Source organism: Euleptes europaea, chromosome 8 (genome assembly GCF_029931775.1).
Source record: "Euleptes europaea isolate rEulEur1 chromosome 8, rEulEur1.hap1, whole genome shotgun sequence".
NCBI lineage: Eukaryota > Metazoa > Chordata > Lepidosauria > Squamata > Sphaerodactylidae > Euleptes > Euleptes europaea.
The window spans coordinates 18,974,286-18,996,756 of NC_079319.1; the positions used below are offsets into that span (position 1 = coordinate 18,974,286).

Genomic DNA, 22,471 nt, shown 5'->3' on the forward strand with positions numbered 1-22,471 from the left:
TGTTTTTAGACTGTGTCAGCCACTCTGAGCTCGACCTTCGGGTTCGGGAGAGCGGGGTAGAAATGTAATTAATAATAATAATATATGTCTCTCATATATTATGTGTGCAGGGATCAACCTAGTAGAGTTGCTATCAACAAAACTTGTTGAATGAATATTTGGAGTACATTGACATTATTGAATCTGATATTATTTGGAACAAAGTGTCATTTGATAAAAAAGGCAGTGGATGACCAGAAGATTTTCAGTTTGGGTTATAAGTTGTTGGATATGTAGCTTTACATCTTTGTTTAAGCCTATTGCACTCCTCTTGTGTCTTACAGTTCTTGCACTGTGGTTGTGTTTGATACCAATGAAGTATTGTGAAGAAAAAAAAATATTTATTTAAAATATATTTATTTCAAGTATTTCTATCCTGGGAACTCAGTTAAAGAAAATCACCAGAGGGCTTATAACAACGAGGCAATAAAAATGTAAAATGACAATTTAACAAGATAAAAGCAACAGAATAAAACTAAAAGCAGCTATATAAAACTAGCCCAAATCCACCATAAAAAACAATTTCCAATAAAATACCATAAAAACAGTGAAAGTGATATGGTAGAACAAAGCTATAAAAATAAAGATAAAACATCCATACATCAATAATGTCTGAGAAAATTTTCACTTGGCATCTAGTTCATCACAGTTGGTGGGCTGTGGAGAGGCAATAGATGTTGTAGCTTAAAGGTCCTTGTTCCAGGTTAGGTACATTATAAAGCAAGAGAAGAGGAAAAAAATAATCTTTAAAAGCTACTCTTGGAAATCTCCATGTTGAAAATCTTTCAGTTAGTAAATCACTCCACTAGTTATTTAAATCCCTCTTTTAAGTAGGTAGGTATGCCTTTTCAAAAAGGTCAGGATCACTTGTTAAATTTTCGGAGAGACGGCATTATAATAAAAACTGTTATAGGCATTCATTAGCAGGTTACATGCGGTTGCCTTTGAGCATACAGTGATACCCTCCAATAACCTGAACAGTTGGTGAGCAATTTCATTTTCGCTATAACACCTGGACGGTTTTAAATCTCAGACTCATACAATAATTCAAGATTGTGTTGGATAACTAAAAATCATTTTAGGAGTGCTTTCAAAATTATCTCCTTCTACATTTCTCCTTGGATTTGTGGATCGGAATGGCTTAGTCACAGACAAGCATCATCACATTAGTTACCTGCCAACATTTTTACATGGGCTTTCTAGTCTTTGGTGGAAATTCCAAGAACTGCATAATTAGTTCTGCATGCCCAGAGGTCTAGAGAGGTTTCTAATCTTAAATGTTAGATCTCCATACTGTGTTGCGGGCTAGTTTTTGTTGTTGTTAGATCAGGAACAACTTTCAAACGCTTTATTTTATGCTATTGTTTGATTTTGTTCATCAGTTGGATTATTTTCCTTAAAAGGTGGTATAAAAATTAAATGAAGGACTTTTGGGTAGGATTGTCATCCTCTAGGTGGGACCAGAAGATCTCTTGGAATTACAACTGATCTCCAGAAGACAGAGATCCGTTCCCCAGTAGGACACAGCATCTTCAGAGGGTAGACTGTATGGCATTATACACTCCTGTGGTCCTCCCCTCCCCAAATCCCAGAAATCCTCAGGCTGTACCCCAAATCTCCAGAAATTTCCAAACTCAGAGTTGGCAAGCCTTGTAATAAGCTGAAAGAAGAAAAAAATCTGAGTCCCTAGCATCCTGGGATCGCTGACAATGCTGAGCCCTCTGTATAAATGGGAACTTCTTATGAAATGATCACTTTTGCTGTTTTGAACTAATTTCTGTTGTGTTATCTACTGGCATATATAATTATGCTTCTTAGCATTTACTAATTCAGCCTTCTTTCATCTCTAAAATGTGCTAGAAATAAATTGAATTTTCTTCACAACCAGCAGATGTTGAAACAGCCATTGTGTATTCTAATTTAAGCGGGAAACTGGACTGCTTTTCAATTTAAAAGGGGGGAGGGGTGAACCAACAAATTTAATGCAGAGAGTTCACCGACCATTCGGAACACTTAGTAAAATATGTCCAATAATATATTTTTTAAAAAACAAAGCATTATTTTTTAATATGCTGTTCTTGCTATTGTGGTGGTTATTTATGGTTTAAGGAACTCTGCATAGGGTTGCCAACTCTGGGTTGTAAAATTCCTGGAGATTTTTACTCAGAAGAGTTTCTACCCGGAAGAGTTTCCATCTAGACATTAGGAATAATTTTCTAACAGAGCGGTTCCTCAGTGGAACAGGCTTCCTCAGGAGGTGGTGAGCTCTCTTCCCTGGAGGTTTTGTAAGCAGAGGCTAGATGGGCATCTGTCAGCAAGGCTGATTCTATGACCTTAGGCAGTTCATGAGAAGGAGGGCATCTTGGCCATATTCTGGGCACAGGGTGTGTGTGGGGGAGGTAGTTGTGAATTTCCTGCATTGTGCAGGGGGTTGGACTAGATGACCCTGGTGGTCCCTTCCAACTCTATGATTCTATTATTTTGGGGGTGGAGCATCAGGAGGGTTAGGTTTGGCGAGAGTACAATGCCATAGAGTCCACCCTCCAAAGCAGCCATTTTCTCCAAGGGAACTGATCTCTGTAGTCTGAAGATCTGTTGTATTTCTGGGAGATCTGCAGACCCACCTGGAGATTGGCAACCCTGCCTGTGGAATTAAAGACACTTTTAGAGTAGAAACGTAGGAAGAAGTTGTTCCAGCCTAACCGCATTTATTTAAATGGATTTAGACTGGAGTAACTCTGTATAGGATTTGTTCACAGAAGTTACCCCTATGAGTCATAATAACAGAAGAAACATGCCTGGGAAAAAATGATGATGGATATGTTGGAAATCTGGCATACCCAATCTGGCTTGCAGCTAGGGAAGGATGTGCCTTGTGCCAAAGCTGCAGCTTCTTCCATAGACTTCTTGTCCACTGAATAAAAAATGTTATTGTGTGAATCTACCTAGTGGTTTAAAATTGACATCCAGATAACTTCCAATTGTAGAAAAAATGCTCAGACACTGTTATGTGTATACATATTTTATGATTACAGTGACTCCGTGTGTATAGCTACATTTTTAATGTTGCATTTGTGTTATGTGTGAAATTCCATTCGTGTGTGTGTGAGAGAGAGAGAGAGAGAGAGCAGTAGAAAAGACTAACAACATTTCTGGCAGGATATGAGCTTTTGTGAGTCACAGCTCACTTCTTCAGAGAGAGAAAGTATTCACTAACGTGTACACAAAATATAGTTAAAAAACAAACAAAAAATGCTGTAGTCTAGACCACTGGTGCATAATGAAACTTTTGCCTCTGGCACTTTCATTTAGCTCAAGTTATTAAAAAAAGTAAAACTTTTACATTTAAATTGGAATATTGGCCTTAGGGGTTGCGTTGCATTGCAGAAAACTTCATAGTGGCAGGGGTAAATTATTGCCCCATTCTTCCGTGACTATCTGTTGTTTCATTTTGTACAAGTATTTCATTTTTATATATATAACATGAGAGCTCAAAATATATCCAGGCTAAATAACAATGGCCTTGGGTAGATTCCTTGCTACTTTGTATGCTACTGCTGATGAAAGATGGGAAATGTATATTCTTAAGGTTTTGTATGTGTTTTCCCCCCGACAGGTTATTCAGATTAATTTTGAAGAATTTGATCTGGAGATTGGGTATGACACACTAACAATTGGTGACGGAGGAGAAGTGGGTGATCCCAGAACTGTTCTTCAAGTGTAAGTCTTTTGCATTTGTGTGTAAATGTCGTCAAGATACTTCCGACTCATTATGACCCTATGAATTAATGTCCTTCCAACAGCCTTGCTAAAGTCTTGCAGACTGAGAGCTGTGCCTTCCATGATTGAGTCAATCCATCTCATGTTGGGTCTTCCTCTTTTCTTGCTGCCTTCAATTTTCCACAGCATTATTGTCTTTTCCGGTGACTTTTGTCTTGTCATTATGTGACCAAAGTACGATAGCCTCAGTTTGGTCATTGTAGCTTCTATGGAGAGTTCAGGCTTGATTTGATCTAGAACCCACCTATTTGTCTTTTTGGTTGTCCACAGTATCTGTAACACTCTCCTCCAACACCACATTTCAAAGGGATCAACTTTCTTCCTGTCAGCTTTCTTCATTGTCCAACTTCCACACCCATACATAGTAGGGAATTAACAACAATTGTTACAGTAGGAAGGGGGGAAATGGTGCTTTTCCTTGCTGGAATGTTCTCTTAGACCAGGGTTCCCTGGAAAGTAACCCGCCACTACCGCTCAGGATCTCCTCAGAACCTCTAGACTGTTCTGCTGAGAAGGGTCCTCTTCCACCGCAGTACTAGAACAATAAAATAATTTATCACCAACCTGATAGCACCTGCACAGTCTAGTACATAGGGAAGAGATTAAGAGAATATCCCAGAGGGATATTTAATTCCCTTTTACTATGACATGAATTAACTTGATCTTGATCGCCTGCAACACCTCCTTACAGTTAAGAATCTTTTCCAGCTTCTTCATGGCTGCCCTTCACAGTCTCAATCGCCTTCTGATTTCTTGGTTGCAGTCTCCCTTTTGCTTAATGATTGTTAATTTAACATTCCGTTAATCTTCTTTACAGAGAAAAGGATGCATAGATTAAGTTAAATTTTTCTCCAGACAAGCTGGTGTCAACTTCTCTGCTTGCATGTTTTTTTCTCTTCAAATGACTTAAAGACTCTACTAGAAAGTATCTGGGTCAGGAGTGGATTGAGGGCATTACGTCTATGATACGGCAAGGCTTTGTAGAGTAACGGCCAAACACTACTTCAGTTCCTTGATTAGAGCACAACCAACTCATTACTTTCTATGAAAGGATTACTGTATAACACCAACCCCCGCCCGCTCTGCCTGTGGAGAAATGCCCTCCACTCTAGAATTCACCCCGATAATTCAACTACAGGGACTGCACCCTGTCTATGAGCGTGAGGCCGATTGAAAACTTGTAGCTGGCAAAAGGATTACAGGAGATGAGTCCAGTCCGAGAGCTCTCCAGCTCTTAGTTAAGCTGCATAAAGTCACACCTAAAAGGAACAGAGACTTGGGTCATTTGCATATGGTCCCTGTAGCCTCCTTTATTCCCTGTTTCAGCCAGGATCAAAGTAACCCGGGTTGGGGGAAACTGTTTGCATTGGCTGGAATGATAAGGGATGAAACTGTGCTAATGGAGGCACAAATACAGAAAAGCAGTCTCCCAAGTGCTGGTCTGTTATTGCCTTACCTTGAGCAAGAAGATTTCCTTCCCCCCAAACCCAACTGCCGCATAAAAAAGCATTTTAAGAACGAAAAACAAAAAACGGAGCAATCTGAAAGAAGGGGGGAGAGAGAGAAATCCAAGCCTTGTTTTTAAAAAGCCTTTCTTTTGCTCAGAAAGAGCTCCAAGGTAGCAGGAAGTACTTGAATTCCTGCATCTTTACACACTGCTTTGTGATTGGCTGTGAGAGAAGCCAATCTTCTGTGCTTCCCCTGTTTGGCTAGTTGCATGCTGCCTTGAAGAGGGGTTTGGAAAAGGGGGAGTGAAGCTCAACCCGAGAAAGTTGTACGCTCGCTCAGTGATTCTGGAATGAGCCAGAATGAATGGTTTAATTCGGGCAAGAAGAGGAATGGGAAAAGCGCGGTTCATTTTGCGTCGAAACAGCATTGAGCCGACAAGGAATGAGATAGTGTGCGTTCAGAAAAAATTGATCCTGGCTGAAATAGAGAATAAAGGAGGCTACAGCGACAATGTGTAAATGACCTTGGACAACCAAATGGCTGGACAATAGTTTCTTCCTTTTGAGGAAAGAAGACCAGAATGACCCCTGAGGGGCATGGACTTTCAAAGGGAAATTATAAGATCTCAGGACACAAGGAAGAAGCTCCCTTACCATTCGGCTTGTAGCCAGGGAGGTACAAGCTTTGAAAAACTAATTCTTTACAGAGGAACTTGGACTGTGCCTCCAGGTGAGGACTAGAGCTCTCCCAAAATTACAACTGATCTCCAAACTACAGAGATCAGTTCCCCTGGAGGAAATGGCAGCTTCAAAGAATGGACTCTATAGCATCATATCCCTGCTGAGCTCCCCTCCCCCCAACACTACATTCAAATCTCCAGAAACTGCCCAAGCTAGAGTTGGCAGTTCTAAGTGAAATCAATCTTTCATTAATGGTATCATCCAAGAGTTGGTAATTATGTCTAGAGTACTTTTGTGGTTTCATATCATCCTTATCTCCAATTAAATTGTCCACTGTTCGTTCTTTCTTTCTTTCTTTCTTTCTTTCTTTCTTTCTTTCTTTCTTTCTTTCTTTCTTTCTTTCTTTCTTTCTTTCTTTCTTCTCCAACCTCCTTCTTTCCTTGGGGCATATATGCATCATTTATCGCATATCTGGACTAGTTTAAGATGCTAATGTTTTGAGGCAGCCCACTGAGGCACGACTTGTATTGGGGGTAAAAAAAAAAACGCTGATGAAGTGACAATTGTTTTTTTACGAATGCAAATGGACACTCCATCATGTTCTCTTAGTACTGCATTACTCAAGTTATTGTAGGCTTCAAAGTAAAGACACTACTGTATTATAATAAAGAAGATGTAGTGCGTAGAAACATGCCAATAGTTTGCTGAAGGTCTGCCCCCTCTCTCAATTTATAGTTTTGACAGTCTAAGCATGATTGTCTCTGATTCATTTCTTCTTAAAATTGGCATCCTAAATCTGTTTTGCTAAATTTGTAGTGGCTAAGAAAATGAAGCAGGATGACTGTGGCTGTGCCGTGAACTCACTTAGTATACTTAGGCAAGCCCCTCTCTCTCATTCCCCTCTCTATCTGCAATGTGGACTTAATAATACTGGCATTCCTCACAAGAGTTTTGAGAGTTTTAATGAGTATGAAGTTCTTTGATGGGGTTTATTTGTAGTGCATGTGATAGAGTAGCCTCCTTTCAGAGGCAATGAGATTACACTATCTGTATAGTAAAGTGCACCCTGACCTGGATAACCCAAGGTAGCCTGATCTCACAAGATCTTCGAAGCTGAGCACGGTTGTCCCTGTTCAGTATTTGCCTGAGAGACCACCAAAGGTCACTACACAGAGGCAAGCAATGGCAAACCATCTCTGAACATCTCTTGCCTTGGAATAGGCATGCTCCTCTGAGTCTAGAGAGAATGGGTATGCATCATGTCTAGTATTCATTTTGTCTAGTAGCCATGGATAGTCCTATCCTCCAAGAACATGCCAACTCCCCTCTTAAAGCCTTCCAAGTTGGCAGCCATCACCACATCCTGGGGCAGGGAGTTCCACTATTTACATTAGTTTGGTACCTTTTTAAAAGTTTGGTGTTGTAGTAGTTAGAGTGTCAGACTAGGATCTGGGAGACCCAGGTTTGAATCCGCACTCTGCGATGGAAGCTTGCTGGGTGACCTTGAGCCAATAACATACTCTCAGCTTAACCTAACTCACAAGGTTCTTGTGAGGATAAAGTGGAAGAGAGGGGAATAACGTAAGCCACCTTGGATCAACCCTCCTTGTCTTGAGGTTATACTGCAGTTCAATGAATGTACAGTGAGAGCAGTACTGCTTTGGGTCTCCTTCGGATCTGGAAAAGTGTTGTAAAAGTGAAGTAAATAAATAATTTTTGTCATTCCCATGTCAATTGTACCTAGTCTGGCAAAAAAATCTAACATTTACGTGAGGTACTTTGTCTTTGGGGATAATGACTTCATGTAGAGATGTTCTCTGTGTGTGTGTGTTAAATGCCGTCAAGTCGCTTCCGACTCATGGCGACCCTATGAATGAAAGTCCTCCAAAATGTCCTATCTTTGACAGCCTTGCTCAGATCTTGCAAACTGAGATGTTCTAATGATTGGCAAACCTAGTGATTCATTACAGATATATATTGATAGGAGCAGTACCTGTTGATGATAATTGTGCTCTTTCTCTCTGGGAGTGTACCTGAAACATTTTTGAAAGTGGGATGTAAGACAGAACCATTAGGGAAGAAGAGATGATGCTACTACTAATGTATGCTCAAGTTAATTGTAATGGTCGGTATCAGGATTGTGCCGCATGTACTTGTGGGATTTATTCTGTGTATGCGAACCACCAATAGGATTGCAGCCTGGCTCTTCACCATTCTTTAATGTTCTTATACAGCTGCTGCGATAATGTGATAAGAATTCAGGTTTAACACCCATATTTTGCCATTAAAGCCCATGTTCCCCACACACCCACAATCAGCTTTTCCCTACCTGCAAATGTTGAACGAGACCTACACAGATTGCTGTTGGTGAGTTATACAGAACTCAAACATTATTTTGTAGTCGGCATCTTTCCTGATAACTTCTCATAATGCACTGTGATGTTCTAGTCCTCTGAGTGCTATAATCAGGATCTCTTGCTTGATTTTTTAAAAAATATCTCTTACTTAAAGCCAATCTCCTGCTAATGGGATTTTTATTTTGTTTATGATTAGGTTAACCGGAAGCTTCGTGCCAGATTTAATTGTCAGCATGAACCATCAGATGTGGCTTCATCTTCAAACAGATGAAAGTGTGGGTTCAATAGGCTTCAAAGTCAACTACAAAGGTAAAAATAAGCTATCAGACAGATGTGTTCAATGACATAGACACAATCCATAGTTTTCCCTCCCTGGGCCAACGGACGAACCACCGGCAGTGTGGTAGACATTGCACTGTATTTAGCTGTACTAAAAGAGCAGAAGAAAGGGACCTGGAGCATTTGCTCCTAAATGGATATGTGAATCATTGACCCTGTACTTGGCTACATTTCCCTTTTAGTTGCTAGAAGGATGCAGGTATAAAAAATTTCCTTTGCTCAATGTGTAAAAGGTATATGGATGGGCGGTGACAACGTTTACGTCAGGAGCTCAAGTCTGAAAGCAGTCGGTCTTGAAAACAAGTTGGTGAATCAGGGGAATAATATTAAATATGCTGCATTCCATCACTGCTTAAGAGAAGAGAGCACTTTACAATTACAAAAAAAGAAAGAGATTTTCAGAGATGAGCATGAATGCTGTTTTGCACGCACTGCATCCAGTAAGGCTAGAATTTCCATGCATTCCTGAGGGGGGCAAGTCCTCTTAGGAGGCAGCATGACCTTGCCGCCAGCCTAAGTGCATCTAATCATGCAACAAGATGCACTTACGCTGGCGGCCAGGGCAGTTCCACCGGCGCCCCTCCGCCGGTGTGGTCTCTCTGTGGTGCAGGCCACAGCGGAGAATTGCCGCGCTGGTGAGGGGGGGGGTGTTTCCAGGGCAATCCTGGGGCGGGCCAGGGGGAGGAGCCGCCAGTCGGCAGCTTCCTGTCCCAGTTCGGCCCATTATGCCAGCGCCGGGAACAGCGTTGCTGAGCCTGCTTTTTAGCAGATGCCGCCTCGCTGGTTTCAATGGGGCAAAAGGCCACGTTAAACAAAAAAAGCCGTAATTTTTTTTTTTATTGGCTTATGGAGAATGGCGTTAGGAGACCGCTCGTCTGTGCCTTCTCCCCGCCGTTCCTGTACGCCAATTCTTGGGAATGCACGGTTTGGCTAGTATCAGGGTCATACTTTCCAGTCATTCCCCCTTCCCCCCCACCCAAAGGCTTGCTAAAATAGCTTGGGATGAATCTGTGAATAAGCACATGTTTAAAAGAAGACTCAACCCCTCTTTGTTAGAAGCATTTAATTTAAATTTGGTCTGCCGTGTTCTTGCCAGTGTTTTGCAGTGCCACGTAAGAATATGAGACGATCTGTTGTACCCCTGCTTGGTTGTGTTTATAAACGTTTTGAACCGTCAGTATTTTCTGTATGGAGCAGGTGTAAAGGATACCCAATTGCTACAAATTCAGTTGCCAAGCAGAGAGTCCGTTTCTACTCTGAAATATAGAGCTGTCAGAGAAGAACATGATGGCAATACTATTACTTTGATGTTCTTCTATTCCTATTCAAAGAATTGAGGGGGTGCACTTCGGCAATACAAGGTTGCTAGAGCATTAGCTGAATTGCCAGACTCCAATCGATATGATGACAGTGGGTTTTAACTCTGTGTCTACTTTATGAAAGCCGTTGAATTTTGTGACGTTTCATCCAAGTCTAATTGTGATGGCTTTCGCAAAACCATGTGTCCTTTTTGTATTTCTGATCTCCTGAGATGTTAAAAAAAAATCCATTCTGAAAGTGGCACTTCTTAACTTTATCTTGTTCGGTTAAAAAAAGTTTAAAAAGAACAATTGAACGAGTAGAAATGTTACAGAAAACTCTGTCAGGACACGGAAAAGAATTGCAGTATATGTTTTGATGCATAATGTTGAGACCCACCTTGTAGCACAGGGGAGAAGGATTTCATCCCTTCTCACCAATTCTCTGCCTCTTTTTCCTAAATACAATTTTTATTATTTCAAACAAAACCAACATAACAACACACCCACAGCATTATAATATCACATTCATATGCGTGGCTCCTTATCTAAAACATAACTAGAACAAGTTCTTTATTCGCATCTCAATAAACAAAAATACTGTATTTTATAATGTTATAGCCCCCCCTATACAAAGTTAACCATGTAACACTTCATTTTTAAACTTTGAATTATGTCAGCTACTAGATCAGCTACTTTAAAGTCTGAAAAATAATTAATTGTACATATATAATATTATTCACAAAAGAACAAATCATTACTCCCCACTATTCATAAGCTACAGTTATTAAGCTATCTAATATATTGGTATAATAATTAAAGCTTCCCTTCTAACATTTTCTCTGCATTTTTTTGTTTTACTTGTTCTTTCCTGGTGTGTTATTTGCCCCACAGGGAAAACATATGGGTATAGTATATGGTATGTTTCCTCTTGTGGTAGAAATAACAATCCCAAGGGGGTATGGGAGTTAAGATTTTTTAAATGACATGACGGGAACAGTTCCACACCCTTTTTCTTCCACACTACTCTCTCAGTCCAAACTGGGGCCACACACTATGGTCTTTTATGGATGGCTGTTTCATTCACTGTCACCACTCCAACGACTCTGGGTCTTTGTTTGGATTATGCATGCCGTTTCTGACCATCAGAGGTTGCTTCGCTCTCTCCCTGCGTTTCCCCACATTTTGCTCGCATTTTGAGGGACCTGTTTTATCTCGAATTTGAAAACACAGGCAAAATGTGGGGAAATGCAGGGGGAGAGTGGGGCGATCTCTGATGGTCGGAAACAGCATGCATAATCCAAACGAAGACCCGAAGTCATTACAGGGCTGACAGTGAGTGAAACAGCCAAGCATAAAAGACCTATGACAATTCAAACTGCAACATGTTGGAGCATCTAGTCACAGGTCTCTCGTTGTCCCATTTAGTTTATTCCTCAGTTGACCATTGATCTGACTATTAGCTAAACCTTTTGCAAAACTGTAGCAAAATCCAAAGCAGGTATATATTAGGCAGACAGATACAACCAGCATGGTGTCAAGATTAGAGTGTCAGATTAGCATGGAGTTGCCAACCTCGAGGTACTAGCTGGAGATCGCCTGCCATTAGAACTGATCTCCAGCTGATAGAAATCAGTTAACCTGGAGAAAATGGCCACTGTGGCAATTTGACTCTATGGCATTGAAGTCCCTCCCCTCCCCAAACACCGACCTCCTCAGGCTCCGCCCTAAAAATGTCCCGCCGGTGGCGAAGAAGGACCTGGCAACCCTAGATTAAGATCTGGAGACCTAGGTTCAAATCTCCAGACTGATGTAAAAGCATGTTGGGACGTCTCGGGCCAGCCACACTCTCTCAGCCTAACAGTGCATTCCTAAGGAGAGTTACTCCAGTCTAAGCCCATTGAAATGAATGAACTTAGACTGGAGTAACTCTCCTTAGGAATGCACTGTAACCTACTTCACAGGGTCATTGTTGTCCTGCTTAAAAGGAGGACATGAGAAATGACACTGTAAGCCTCTTTGTTGGGGGAAAAAAGCAGGGTTTAGCCATAGCTAAATCAATAAATAAAAACAGATAGATACTACTATACAGATAACCGCGCATTCCTGAGAATCAGCGTGCGGGAACAGCAGGGAGAAGGCACAGGCCAGCTGTCTCCTAAGGCCGTTCCCCGTATGCCGATTCACGGCTTTTTTTTGTTTAACGGGGCCTTTTGCCCATTGAAAACAGTGAGGCTGCGCCTGCTAAAAAAACAGGTGCAGCAATGCCATCCTCACCGCTGGCATCCAGGGCCGAAAGCCCCCACCCCGCCCTGGGAACGCCCCCCCACGCTGGCGCAGCAATCCTCCGCCATTGCCTGCACCATGGAGAGACCGCACCGGAGGGGTGAGGCGCAGCTCCGCGCTCAGGCGGAACTGCCCTCGCCGCCAGCGTGTGTCTTGTTGCATGATTAGATGCACTTACGCTGGCAGGGAGGTCACGCCGCCTCCTAAGAGGACTGTCCCCCCTCAGGAATGCTTGGTAAATGTACTAGCAAGATTGTCAGTCAGATAAACTTACGCAGGGAGCTTTGCTTGAAGAACCTTTTTTAATGGTGTGACTTTAATAGTGTATTAGGACAATTTCTGTAGAAATTAGGGCTGAAATACCAACCCCTGATGTAGACGGCATGTTGTATAAATTGAGTTAAATTACCACATCAAAGGAGAGCTTGCCACTTTTGCTCACAGAGGGAGGGGAATCGACCCAGAAACCAGGTGAGAGGCTCAGTGGCTTCCTCCCACCTTGCTTAAAAAAAAAAAAAAAGCATTGAAAGGTGCCATTACCCACGTCCAGGTGATGACAGCTTGGCAAACGGAAGGCCCGCTCCATCATCATTTCACCAGGCAGTGAAGTCAATAGAAGATGAAATCAATGAGATAAAAATAAAATGTGGGGGGAAACGACGATCCGTCTCGAAGAAACAGCGTGGAAGCCGCTAATGCAAGTGAAAGGTCATGTGTAATTAACACGGTTAGTTACCGAAAGCCTTTAAATTAGCTTGTTGTCCCTCCGGGCCCCGAAAAGCGGCTGTCGCTTACCTTCTCCAATCTCAGCCCCAGGGCCAATGAACTTGACACTCCCCGACACAGCACAGATGCTTGTTATACCCCTATCCTCATACCAAGGATCGCTGCCCTCATTAAATACTGCTGAAGGCTCCACTCCATCTGCTACCGTCTGCATATCCATGCATGCGTACATCCGTATTTGTAACTATTCGGTACCTTTATACAGTACTCTCTCCCATAACCCGTTGCACACCATTTTAAAAGCCAAAGATGTATGCAGGTTAGGGTTGCCAACCTCCAGGTGGTAGCTGGTGATCTCATGCCATTACAACTCATCTCCATGGAGCCGATGGAGATCAGTTCCCCTGGAGAAAATGGCCACTTTGGCAATCGGGCTCTATGGCATTGAAGTCCCTGCCCTCCCCAAACCCTGCCCTCCTCAGGCTCCGCCCCCAAAACCTTCCGCCAATGGCGAACAGGGACCTGGCAACCGTAATGCAGGTTTAAAAAAACAACATCAGGCTATGGGAAAGGAAATAGGACCCCATGGCACAGAGTGGTAAGCTGCAGTACTGCAGTCAAAAGCTCTGTGCACAACCTGAGTTCGATCCCGACAGAAGTCAGTTTCAGGTAGCCAGCTCATGGTTGACTTAGCCTTCCATCCTTCTGAGGTCCATAAAATGAGTACCCAGATTGCTGGGGGTAAATTGACGTCTGGGGGAGGCACTGGCAAACCACCCCGTAAACAAAGTCTGCCTAGTAAACGTCGGGATGTGACATCACCCCATGGGTCAGTCTGCCCTCTGAGGTCCTTGTCCTCCCCAGGTACTATCCCCAAACCTCTAGGGGTTTCCCAACCTGATTCTGGGAACCTTACCCCTCATCCCCCTTTGGTTGTTGGGGGAGATCTGGCAGCTAGGGTTGCCAGCCTCCAGGTATTAGCTGGAGATCTCCTGCTATTACAACTGATCTTCAGCTGATAGAGATCAGTTTACCTGGAGAAAATGGACGCTTTGGCAATTGAACTCTGTGGCATTGAAGTCCCTCCCCTCCCCAAACTCTGCCCTCCTCAGGCTCCAGCCCAAAAACATCCGCCCAGTTGCAAAGAGTGACCTGGCAACCCTACTGGCAACCCTTCCCGGAGAAGTACTCTTGTGTACTTTCCCACAGCCAATTACTCTCACAACACCAAATGCAAAGCAACAATTGCCTACACACACACACACACACACACACACACACACACACAGTAATAATCGTTGAATAGGTGATTAAGCACTTCCACATGACTGGAAGGAATATACTGAGAGTGCAAAGAAAAATTTTAAAAATCTAAAGGTCGGCATACTTTGGCAGGGTTGGCTGGTAAGCAGGTCTCAATACCTCAAATGAGATTTCAGGAGAAGACTCCTCAAAAATGCACCTACATAATGTTCTTCTGTAGCGTTCTTAAGTCGCGCTGCTTATTTTCTCCTAATAATTAAACTGCATACATTAATAACAACAACAACACTACAGACTGCATTTGTTTTCAAGGCCACAGATCTTGCCTTTGTACCCAGTAGATAACAACATACAGCGCAGGAGCCTTTTCATCCCCCAAACCCTTTTTTCCAGACATATGGAAATTCTGGACGCCACTGCTGCTTCTTTCACAGCGCAGATGCATGAACACATGAGCACATGAAGCTGCCTTCTACTGAATCAGACCCTTGGTCCAGTGAAGTCAGTTTCGTCTACTCAGACCGGCAGCGGCTCTCCAGGGTCTCAGGCAGGGGCCTTTCACATCACCTACTTGCCCAGTCCCTTTAACTGGAGATGCCAGGGATTGAACCTGGGACCTTCTGCAGGCCAAGCAGCGGCTCTACCACTGAGCCACAGCCCCTCCCCTGCAAAAGAGAAAGATGGCAAAAGGAAATGTTTTTGAAACACTCATTGCAGATGCTGTAGATACTGAAAATATCAAAATGCGAGGCCGAGGCTATGTAATCAAGTTAGATCTAGGGAAGATGTTCTGAGTTAATATATTACTGGGCCGTCAGTGCAGCAGTGTTTGTGGAAACTGACTTGCGCTCTTCCGAGCGGGTTTAACGATTCACAATTTTTATTATTTAATTAATGTTCTAGAAAGGGGAGTCGAAATCACTTCTGTATCTTGCAGCTACTTTAATGTCGTTAGAAAGCAGAGTAGCATAACTTCGCGTTCAGTTAGAAAAACAGCTTCCTGTAAAATAGCAGTATGTAAAACTCTGGGAGCTTTCCCGTGAAGCAGAAGACAGCTCCACATCTGAAAGTGGCGTAACAAATATGAATAAGGAAGTGTGCACCTGCAGATTATCAGCCATGATTGCAGATCACAGTCATTGAAGAATTTCAGCTTATTCTTTGAAATCCTCGGAATATTAAGTGATAACATTTAGTGAATGCCGAGGAAGGTACGAGAACTTTCTTAGGCATTCACAGAAGTGCAGAACGGAAACAAGAGGAAGCGATGAAAAAGAAAGTAATGAGATGAGCAAATAAAAGTTGCCTACACGGGTTACTAAAATATCGCTGCAAGTATCTATGGTCTTGTTTAGATTTTGTAAGTTTCCCCATGATATTTCTGTCAGCCGTGTTTTCCCTCCCTAGCATACCATAGAGGGTTGTGACAATAAAATGGAGAGAAAATGGTGTAGGCCATCCTGAGCTCATTGGAGGAAGGGTGGGATGGAACACAGAATATATAGACTATACTGAGAGACTCAAAAAGACAGCAAAAGCCTGGTCATATAAATATGGGGCATGAAGGTCCCTCATCTTTTCCGCCCTTTGGCACATCCCCCCCCTTTTGCAGCATATGTAGAACTGCTTACCTCCAGGTACTAGCTGGAAATCTCCAGCCGATAGAGATTGGTTCCCCTGGAGAAAATGGCCACTTTGGTCATTGGCCTCTATGGCATTGAAGTCCCTCCCCTCTCCAAACACCACCCTCCTCAGGCTCCGCCCCAAAAACCTCCCGCCGATGGCAAAGAGGGACCTGGAAACCTGTCGAGCCCTGAGGTCCACCGGTGGGGAAATACATGCCTTCCCATCTTTTAAAGCAACATCATTTTGAGGTACTTAAAAAAAAAAGGTCTGCATTAAATGCCATTAACTGGGCCCTATAATGATCAGTTTGGGCTGTCCTGCAAAGTTAAATGCGAAGCTCCTTAGGAACAAACGCTGAACTGCGTATTTCACTAACAATGCTTTAAGAAAGGTCAAACTAAGAACGTTGCAATGAAGACTTTAAAATAAGCACGTTCCCAAAATAAGTTATTACAACACGGCTGCCAAAATGATGACTGGGTTTTTAAAAGGGGGAGGGGAGGAGGATGGCGTATTATTAAGAAGACATAGTGAAACACCCTGCCACTGTTTTATTTTAAAATAGTATCTATGTGTTTTGAAGCCATTTTCAACAATATTTATCAGACATGCAGGACAGAGCTGGACTACTGTAATAAAAAGAGCTCTTTATAGCCTACATTCATGCCCTCCTGCCCCCGAGCCAACATATTTTACAAAGAGTAATAGAATTATGTTTCTTGAATCACAGGCTAGGGTTGCCAACCAGGTACTAGCTGGAGATCTCCTGCTATTGCAACTGATCTCCAGCCAAAAATGATCAGTTTGCCTAAAGAAAATGGCCGCATTGGCAATTGGCCTCTATGGCATTGAAGTCCCTCCCCTCCCCATACCATCCCCTCCTCAAGCTCCGCCCCAAAAATCTCCAGATATTTCCCAGCCTGGAGCTGGCAACCCTATCACAGGCCTTTCTTGCTCTTCTCAGCCTTTTTTGTGAGGGAGACGTCCTAGAAGGATTGTCCTCTGGTACTGAAAGACTCAATAAAGGAAGCCACAGCCTTCAATTTGCAAGATCTGAACAAGTCTGTCAAAGATAGGACATTCTGGAGGACTTTCATTCATAGGGTCGCCATGAGTCGGAAGCGACTTGACGGCACTTAACACACACACTGAAAGATGTCTGCCTGAGACAACTCATTCTGCTTCTCATTAGGCCAGTCACGATTTGTGTCATGGGAGCTGTTGAAGTTAGGCCAGAAATTCTAGCCCACAGTATGGCTGAATAATTTGTGCTGTAGTACCTCCTACATCCTGTAATGTGAAAAGTAGCGGCAGTTGCTAACTAGGGGAGACTCACCAAGACATTGGGACGTGCCAGGACACCTTCTTAAATGCCACCCGACGTCTTGAGAGTCCTCCTCTCCCCAGGCTTACAAATTGAAGTAAAAGAAGGAGAGTAATAAATAATAAATAACATTTGGTGTGCCAGTACGGTGCACAGTTGCCTACTGAAATACTGTGTTCATAATACTGAAAGCTGCACAGGGAAGGCTTTAACCCTTGGGCATAATTTAACACCCCCCCCTCTTCAAAATCCAAAATGTTTATAAAATGAAATAAGATTACTCAAAAAGCTGCAAGGCAGCTTTTCTACAATTTTGTGCAAACAGAATTGCTTGATCAGTTATAGCATATGTACAACAGTGTACGAGGTGCCAAGACAATTAAGCTACTAATTGACTGTTTTCAAAAGAGACAGATGGCGGATGAAATTGTAGTCCCTCAGAACTATCTTAGGATCCACACCTATGGGTGATACATCCATCAAGGCATTTTGAAGGCAGTGCTATTAACATCCTTTACACTCCTGGGACTTGAAGGGTCTCATGTGTACAGAAGGGGGAAAAATTCCCCCAGATGTAATGCTACTTACTGGTATATACTGTGAAGCCACTATAAATATACAGGTAAATTTGGGCAATGCCTGTTTGGGTATATACATGGAGGGTGGTCTACTCTGTTGCCTGAAGCCTTCTCACACCACCCAGGAGGTACAAGGATACAGAGAGGAGCCCCCAACTAGCTAGCTGGCTGGCATGACTACTAGCAGCTCTCCAAAGGTGCAGAGGCAGAGGGTGGTGTACCTGACCAGCTGGATCGCCATGCTGCTATTGTCAGAAGGTGTGTTTGTGTGTGTGTGTGGGGGGGGGGGCACCTGAAATTCAGGGTTATCCTTTCCTCCCCTCTCTACATACGTAAGTGCCCTCAAGTCGCACTGACTCATGGCAACCCCAACAAAGGGCTTTCAAGGCAATTGAGAAGTTGCTATTGCCTTCCCCTGCAGAAGGCCTTAGATTCACATAATCTTCACAGGTAACAGAGTTGCATTGTACAGAATAGTTAATAAAATAAAATAAAATAATAAAGTTATTTGGATAAATGATTAGGGACTGTGGTCTAAGTAGGATCCTACTAGGTAATATTTGTGTTGTTTAATGTCATATTAATACTTATGCTCAGTTCTACTTTTTAGATTTCTGCTTGGTTTCAGACTTCTACAGTCCTATTTCTATTTCATTGTTTATTGAACGCCCCATCCTGTTGATTTTACTGACTCTGTAGCCTGCCTTGAATCCCCGTGAGAAAGGTGGATTATAAATAAAGTAAATAAAACAAAATACAATAATCTGCACCTAATTCTAAACCAGTGAAAGCTAGCTTTGTTTGAATGTTGGAATCCGAAACATAGGCACTTGGGAGGCATTGGTTCTGCTGGAGATTGTTCCAGTTGTCTCAGGGGTATAACTTTTATTGCTTGTGAACAACTCGAACAGCTGATCTGTGTGATTTTAAAGAATGTGTAAGACTGTTTCAAGGACAGCTCAAACACATCTGCCTCTGTTCTCCAGAGAAATGTCCTCTGATCAAACTTATCAAATTTACCTTACCACCTGAAGCCTCTGTTTGTGCATGTGCATAAAAGAAGAATTCCATCAGTGTCATTTTCTTGTGCTGCCTGAAGAAGCCAAGTGTTGTTAATAAGGATGACTAGATGAGTGACAGCAGCAATGGCAGGAGAGATAGAATGGGGATTCTTACCTGGATATCACTGTCAGAGCCAACAGCTGCTACAATCAGCTGGGGGCTTTCATATATGTTAGCACTGGATTAACAACCTTCTGTGAGATCTGTGCCTTATTTATCCCCAGTATTATAAAAGTACAGAGGAGCTGATGATATTGTTCCACCTGTTCTGTTTCCATTAAATGTTACTTCCGGTGTGTTTTTTCTGCTTACATGTAATTAATGTTGAATAAAATGACAGTGTTCTGTGTTCTGAATCAAACTATAATAATAAATAAATACATTTTATTTGTGGCTAGTATGCCAGATAAAACAGGTACAACAGAAATTGACCATACAGAGTAGATGTTTACAACCAAGGCCAACAAAATTAGGAACCACCCAATTTTACATGTTCACAGATTAAGGAAGTACATTAAGGTGATGTAGCTTCATTCTACTGCACAGTATTTTGCGACCTGGGTGGTGATTGGTGAGCTGTCTCCCAGCAGAAATCTTTTGGTCCATTCACCCTCATCACCAGAGCCCATTTCTTTAATCAAAGGGTCAATACGATTGAAGTGAGCTGACTTGTAGAGGGGTGTGACTTCTCGTCAGGTGTTATATTTACCATGTGCGTTTTGTGAGCAGATGTCTCATTACTTATCAGTATCCACATGTTACATTATTAAGGGGTAACAGAATCATAGTGACAATAAACTTGTCACACTACATGGCTTTTTAACTTCAGTAATGAAATCTGGAATCGACTTTTTAATGCAAGTGCACTCCTTCTTGAGCCCCACCCATGGAGGGGGAAAGGTGAGGTTGTCCAAGAGACTGGGAAGGTGCTGATCTCATGGCTCCCCAGAAACACAGAGATGCTGACTTAGGGCTTATTGCTGAGGTTGGGGGGCAATTGGGCTTAGGAGGCATGATAAGAGGCACTTATGCTGGCAGCGGGGGCAGTTCTGTCAGTGCCTGAGTGCCACGGAGCTGCATGCCACCCTCCACCCCCCCGGCAGCACAGTCTCTCTGGGACGTAAATCCCGGAAGAGACATGCGGTGCTGGCATAGAGGGGCGTTTCCGGGGTGTTCCCAGGGGCAGAGCTGACATTAGTCAGCTTCCACAACCCCTCTAGGCCAGGAATGCCTCCTTCAAGAACAGTGTTGCAGCCTCACTGTTCGCAATGGGGAAAAATACCCCCCCCTTTCTTTTTTTTAATTTAAAAAGGCTTTTTGCAGCCTTTCAGAGGCTGGAGAACCTCATTGGAGGTGCTGTGGCAGCGCCTCGGCCATACCGTCCCCGGCCGCCGAAAGGCTCAGGAATGGGCAGTTACCCTGTAACTCATGTTTTATTGGGAACATCCCACCAGCATCTTTCTTTTTTTTCTTTTTTTAAAGTTTTTATTGTTTTTATTACAAGACATGGGAAAGGGGAAACAGGAAAAGGAGTAATCAAACTACATTCATTGTCATTTCTAATACACCGGTGTACGGACTTTCTTTATTATTATGTCTATCATAACCTTACTTTTATCTCCTATTATTACTATTATATCATTCGTACATCAATTCGTACATCAATATTATATCATTTTTGGTATCTTTAATATTACCTTTTAATCTATTGCGAGGAACAATCATGGATTTCATGACAACACTAACTAAAGTATATATTTATAATCTTTCATATTTATCATAAAAAGATTGCCATTTCTGTTTGTGCTCTTCAATCATCTCATGATGTAGCAAGGTAGAGAGTTTTGACATCATTGCATATTCATGCATTTTTGTAATCCACATCTTTAAGTCTGGTATCTCTTTATCTTCCCATTTTTGTTCCAATAGCAATCTCGCTGCTGTTGTTGCTTATTGGTACAGCTCTCTTTGATTAGGTGATATTTGAGTTGGAATAATACCCAATAAGAAGTATTTGGCTTCTGGTTGAAAGCTGGTTTTCGTTAGGTCTTGTATTTCTTTATGTATCATTTTCCAAAAGGTTTGTACTTTCTTGCATGTCCACCATTGGTGGAAATATGTCACTTCTGTATCAGAACATTTCCAACAGTTTGCCTGATTTGCTTTGTACATCTTCTGCAAATCTTTCGGTGCATAATGCCATCTATAAAACATCTTATACCCATTTTCTTTTACAGCTTGTGATCTGGTAAACTTAATGTCTGTTTTAAGTTTAAAACAGGGTCATCTAGTCCAACCCCCTGCACAATGCAGGAAATTCACAACTACCTCCCCTACACACCTCCAGTGACCCCTACTCCATGCTCAGAAGATCGCCAATATGCCCTCCCTCTCATCATCTGCCTAAGGTCATAGAATCAGAATTGCTGACAGATGGTTATCTAGCCTCTGATTAAAAACCTCCAGGGAAGGAGCGCTTACCACCTCCCAAGGAATTCTGTTCTGCTGAGGAACTGCTCTAACTGTTTAGAAAATTCTTCCTACTGTCTAGATGGAAACTCTTTTGATTTAATTTCTGCCCTTTGGTTCTGGTCCGACTTTCTGGGGCAAAAGAAAACAACTCGGCGCCCTCCTCTATATGACAGCCCTTCAAGTACTTGAAGATGGTTATCATATCCCCTCTCAGTCTTCTCCTTTTCAGGCTAAACATACCCAGCTCCTTCAACCTTTCCTCACAGGACTTGGTCTCCAGACCCCTCACCATCTTTGTTGCCCTCCTCTGGACATGTTCCAGCTTGTCTACATCCTCCTTAAACTGTGATGCCCAAAACTGAACACAATACTCTGGGTGGTTGTTTGCTATCTTCAGAAATTCACTACATGGTTCAGTTAAAAAAAAATCATCTATGTTTTACTTTATTTCTGCTCCATGGAATGAAAAATCTAAATATAGTATAATATACTTTCCTTGGTACTGCTATGTTTTACACATTACACACCTGACGTGTTAAATAAATTAGATTTTTAGGGTTTGCTTGAGCATTCTTGATATGCAGCCTAGTTTTCTCCCACTGCTCCCATTACCAATGTTGATGTCAGGTATGTTTCCCCTACCACTGAAAGACAGTAAACATTACTGGTAACAAAAAGCTGCCCTCATTGTAACAAGTGTCTGGTATCTGTCTAAATAATTCTCATGCTATCACTTCCAAGTCTGCTTTATTTTCTTTCTTCTGCCAACAAATACCCAATTGTTGTTCTGGTTTAGTTCTTTGATTCCATGTGTTCTTTTGGCTTTCTGTAAAGCTAGTCTGGCTGGCTGTTTTTAGAAGCAGTCCTTTATCTTTGTAAGCTTGATGCTCAAATGCCCTTGGCCACTGTAAGATCAAGCTGCTGACTTCATGTTAGGTTGGTAAACAGTTTTGCTTAGCTGTGGAGTCTCTTGAGGATGTTCCATCAAAGTGAAAGATGCAGGAGGCCAAGCTGAAAAGGTTGCAATTATTATTTAATAAATCATTCGCAATGTGTTTCAGTTGTCTTCATCAAAGGAATTTATTGAGCAGTTAGCTGGACACAAAACTGCACCACTTTCTAATATAACATATGTTATAACTTATTGAATATATTTATATAGTGCCTCTTTAGCACAAGGTGATGATAGGGT

The 22,471-nt window shown here is 42.3% G+C and overlaps 1 protein-coding gene across 1 annotated transcript in view; it reads left to right on the plus strand.

Moving 5' to 3' along the window:
- Positions 1 to 22,471, plus strand: part of CSMD3 (CUB and Sushi multiple domains 3) — a 712,581-nt gene that overhangs the window by 415,317 nt on the left and 274,793 nt on the right. The window contains exons 12-13 of the mRNA XM_056854045.1: positions 3,656 to 3,759; positions 8,502 to 8,614. Of these exons, the coding sequence (XP_056710023.1) occupies positions 3,656 to 3,759; positions 8,502 to 8,614 (217 nt within the window). The remainder of the gene's footprint in view (positions 1 to 3,655; positions 3,760 to 8,501; positions 8,615 to 22,471) is intronic.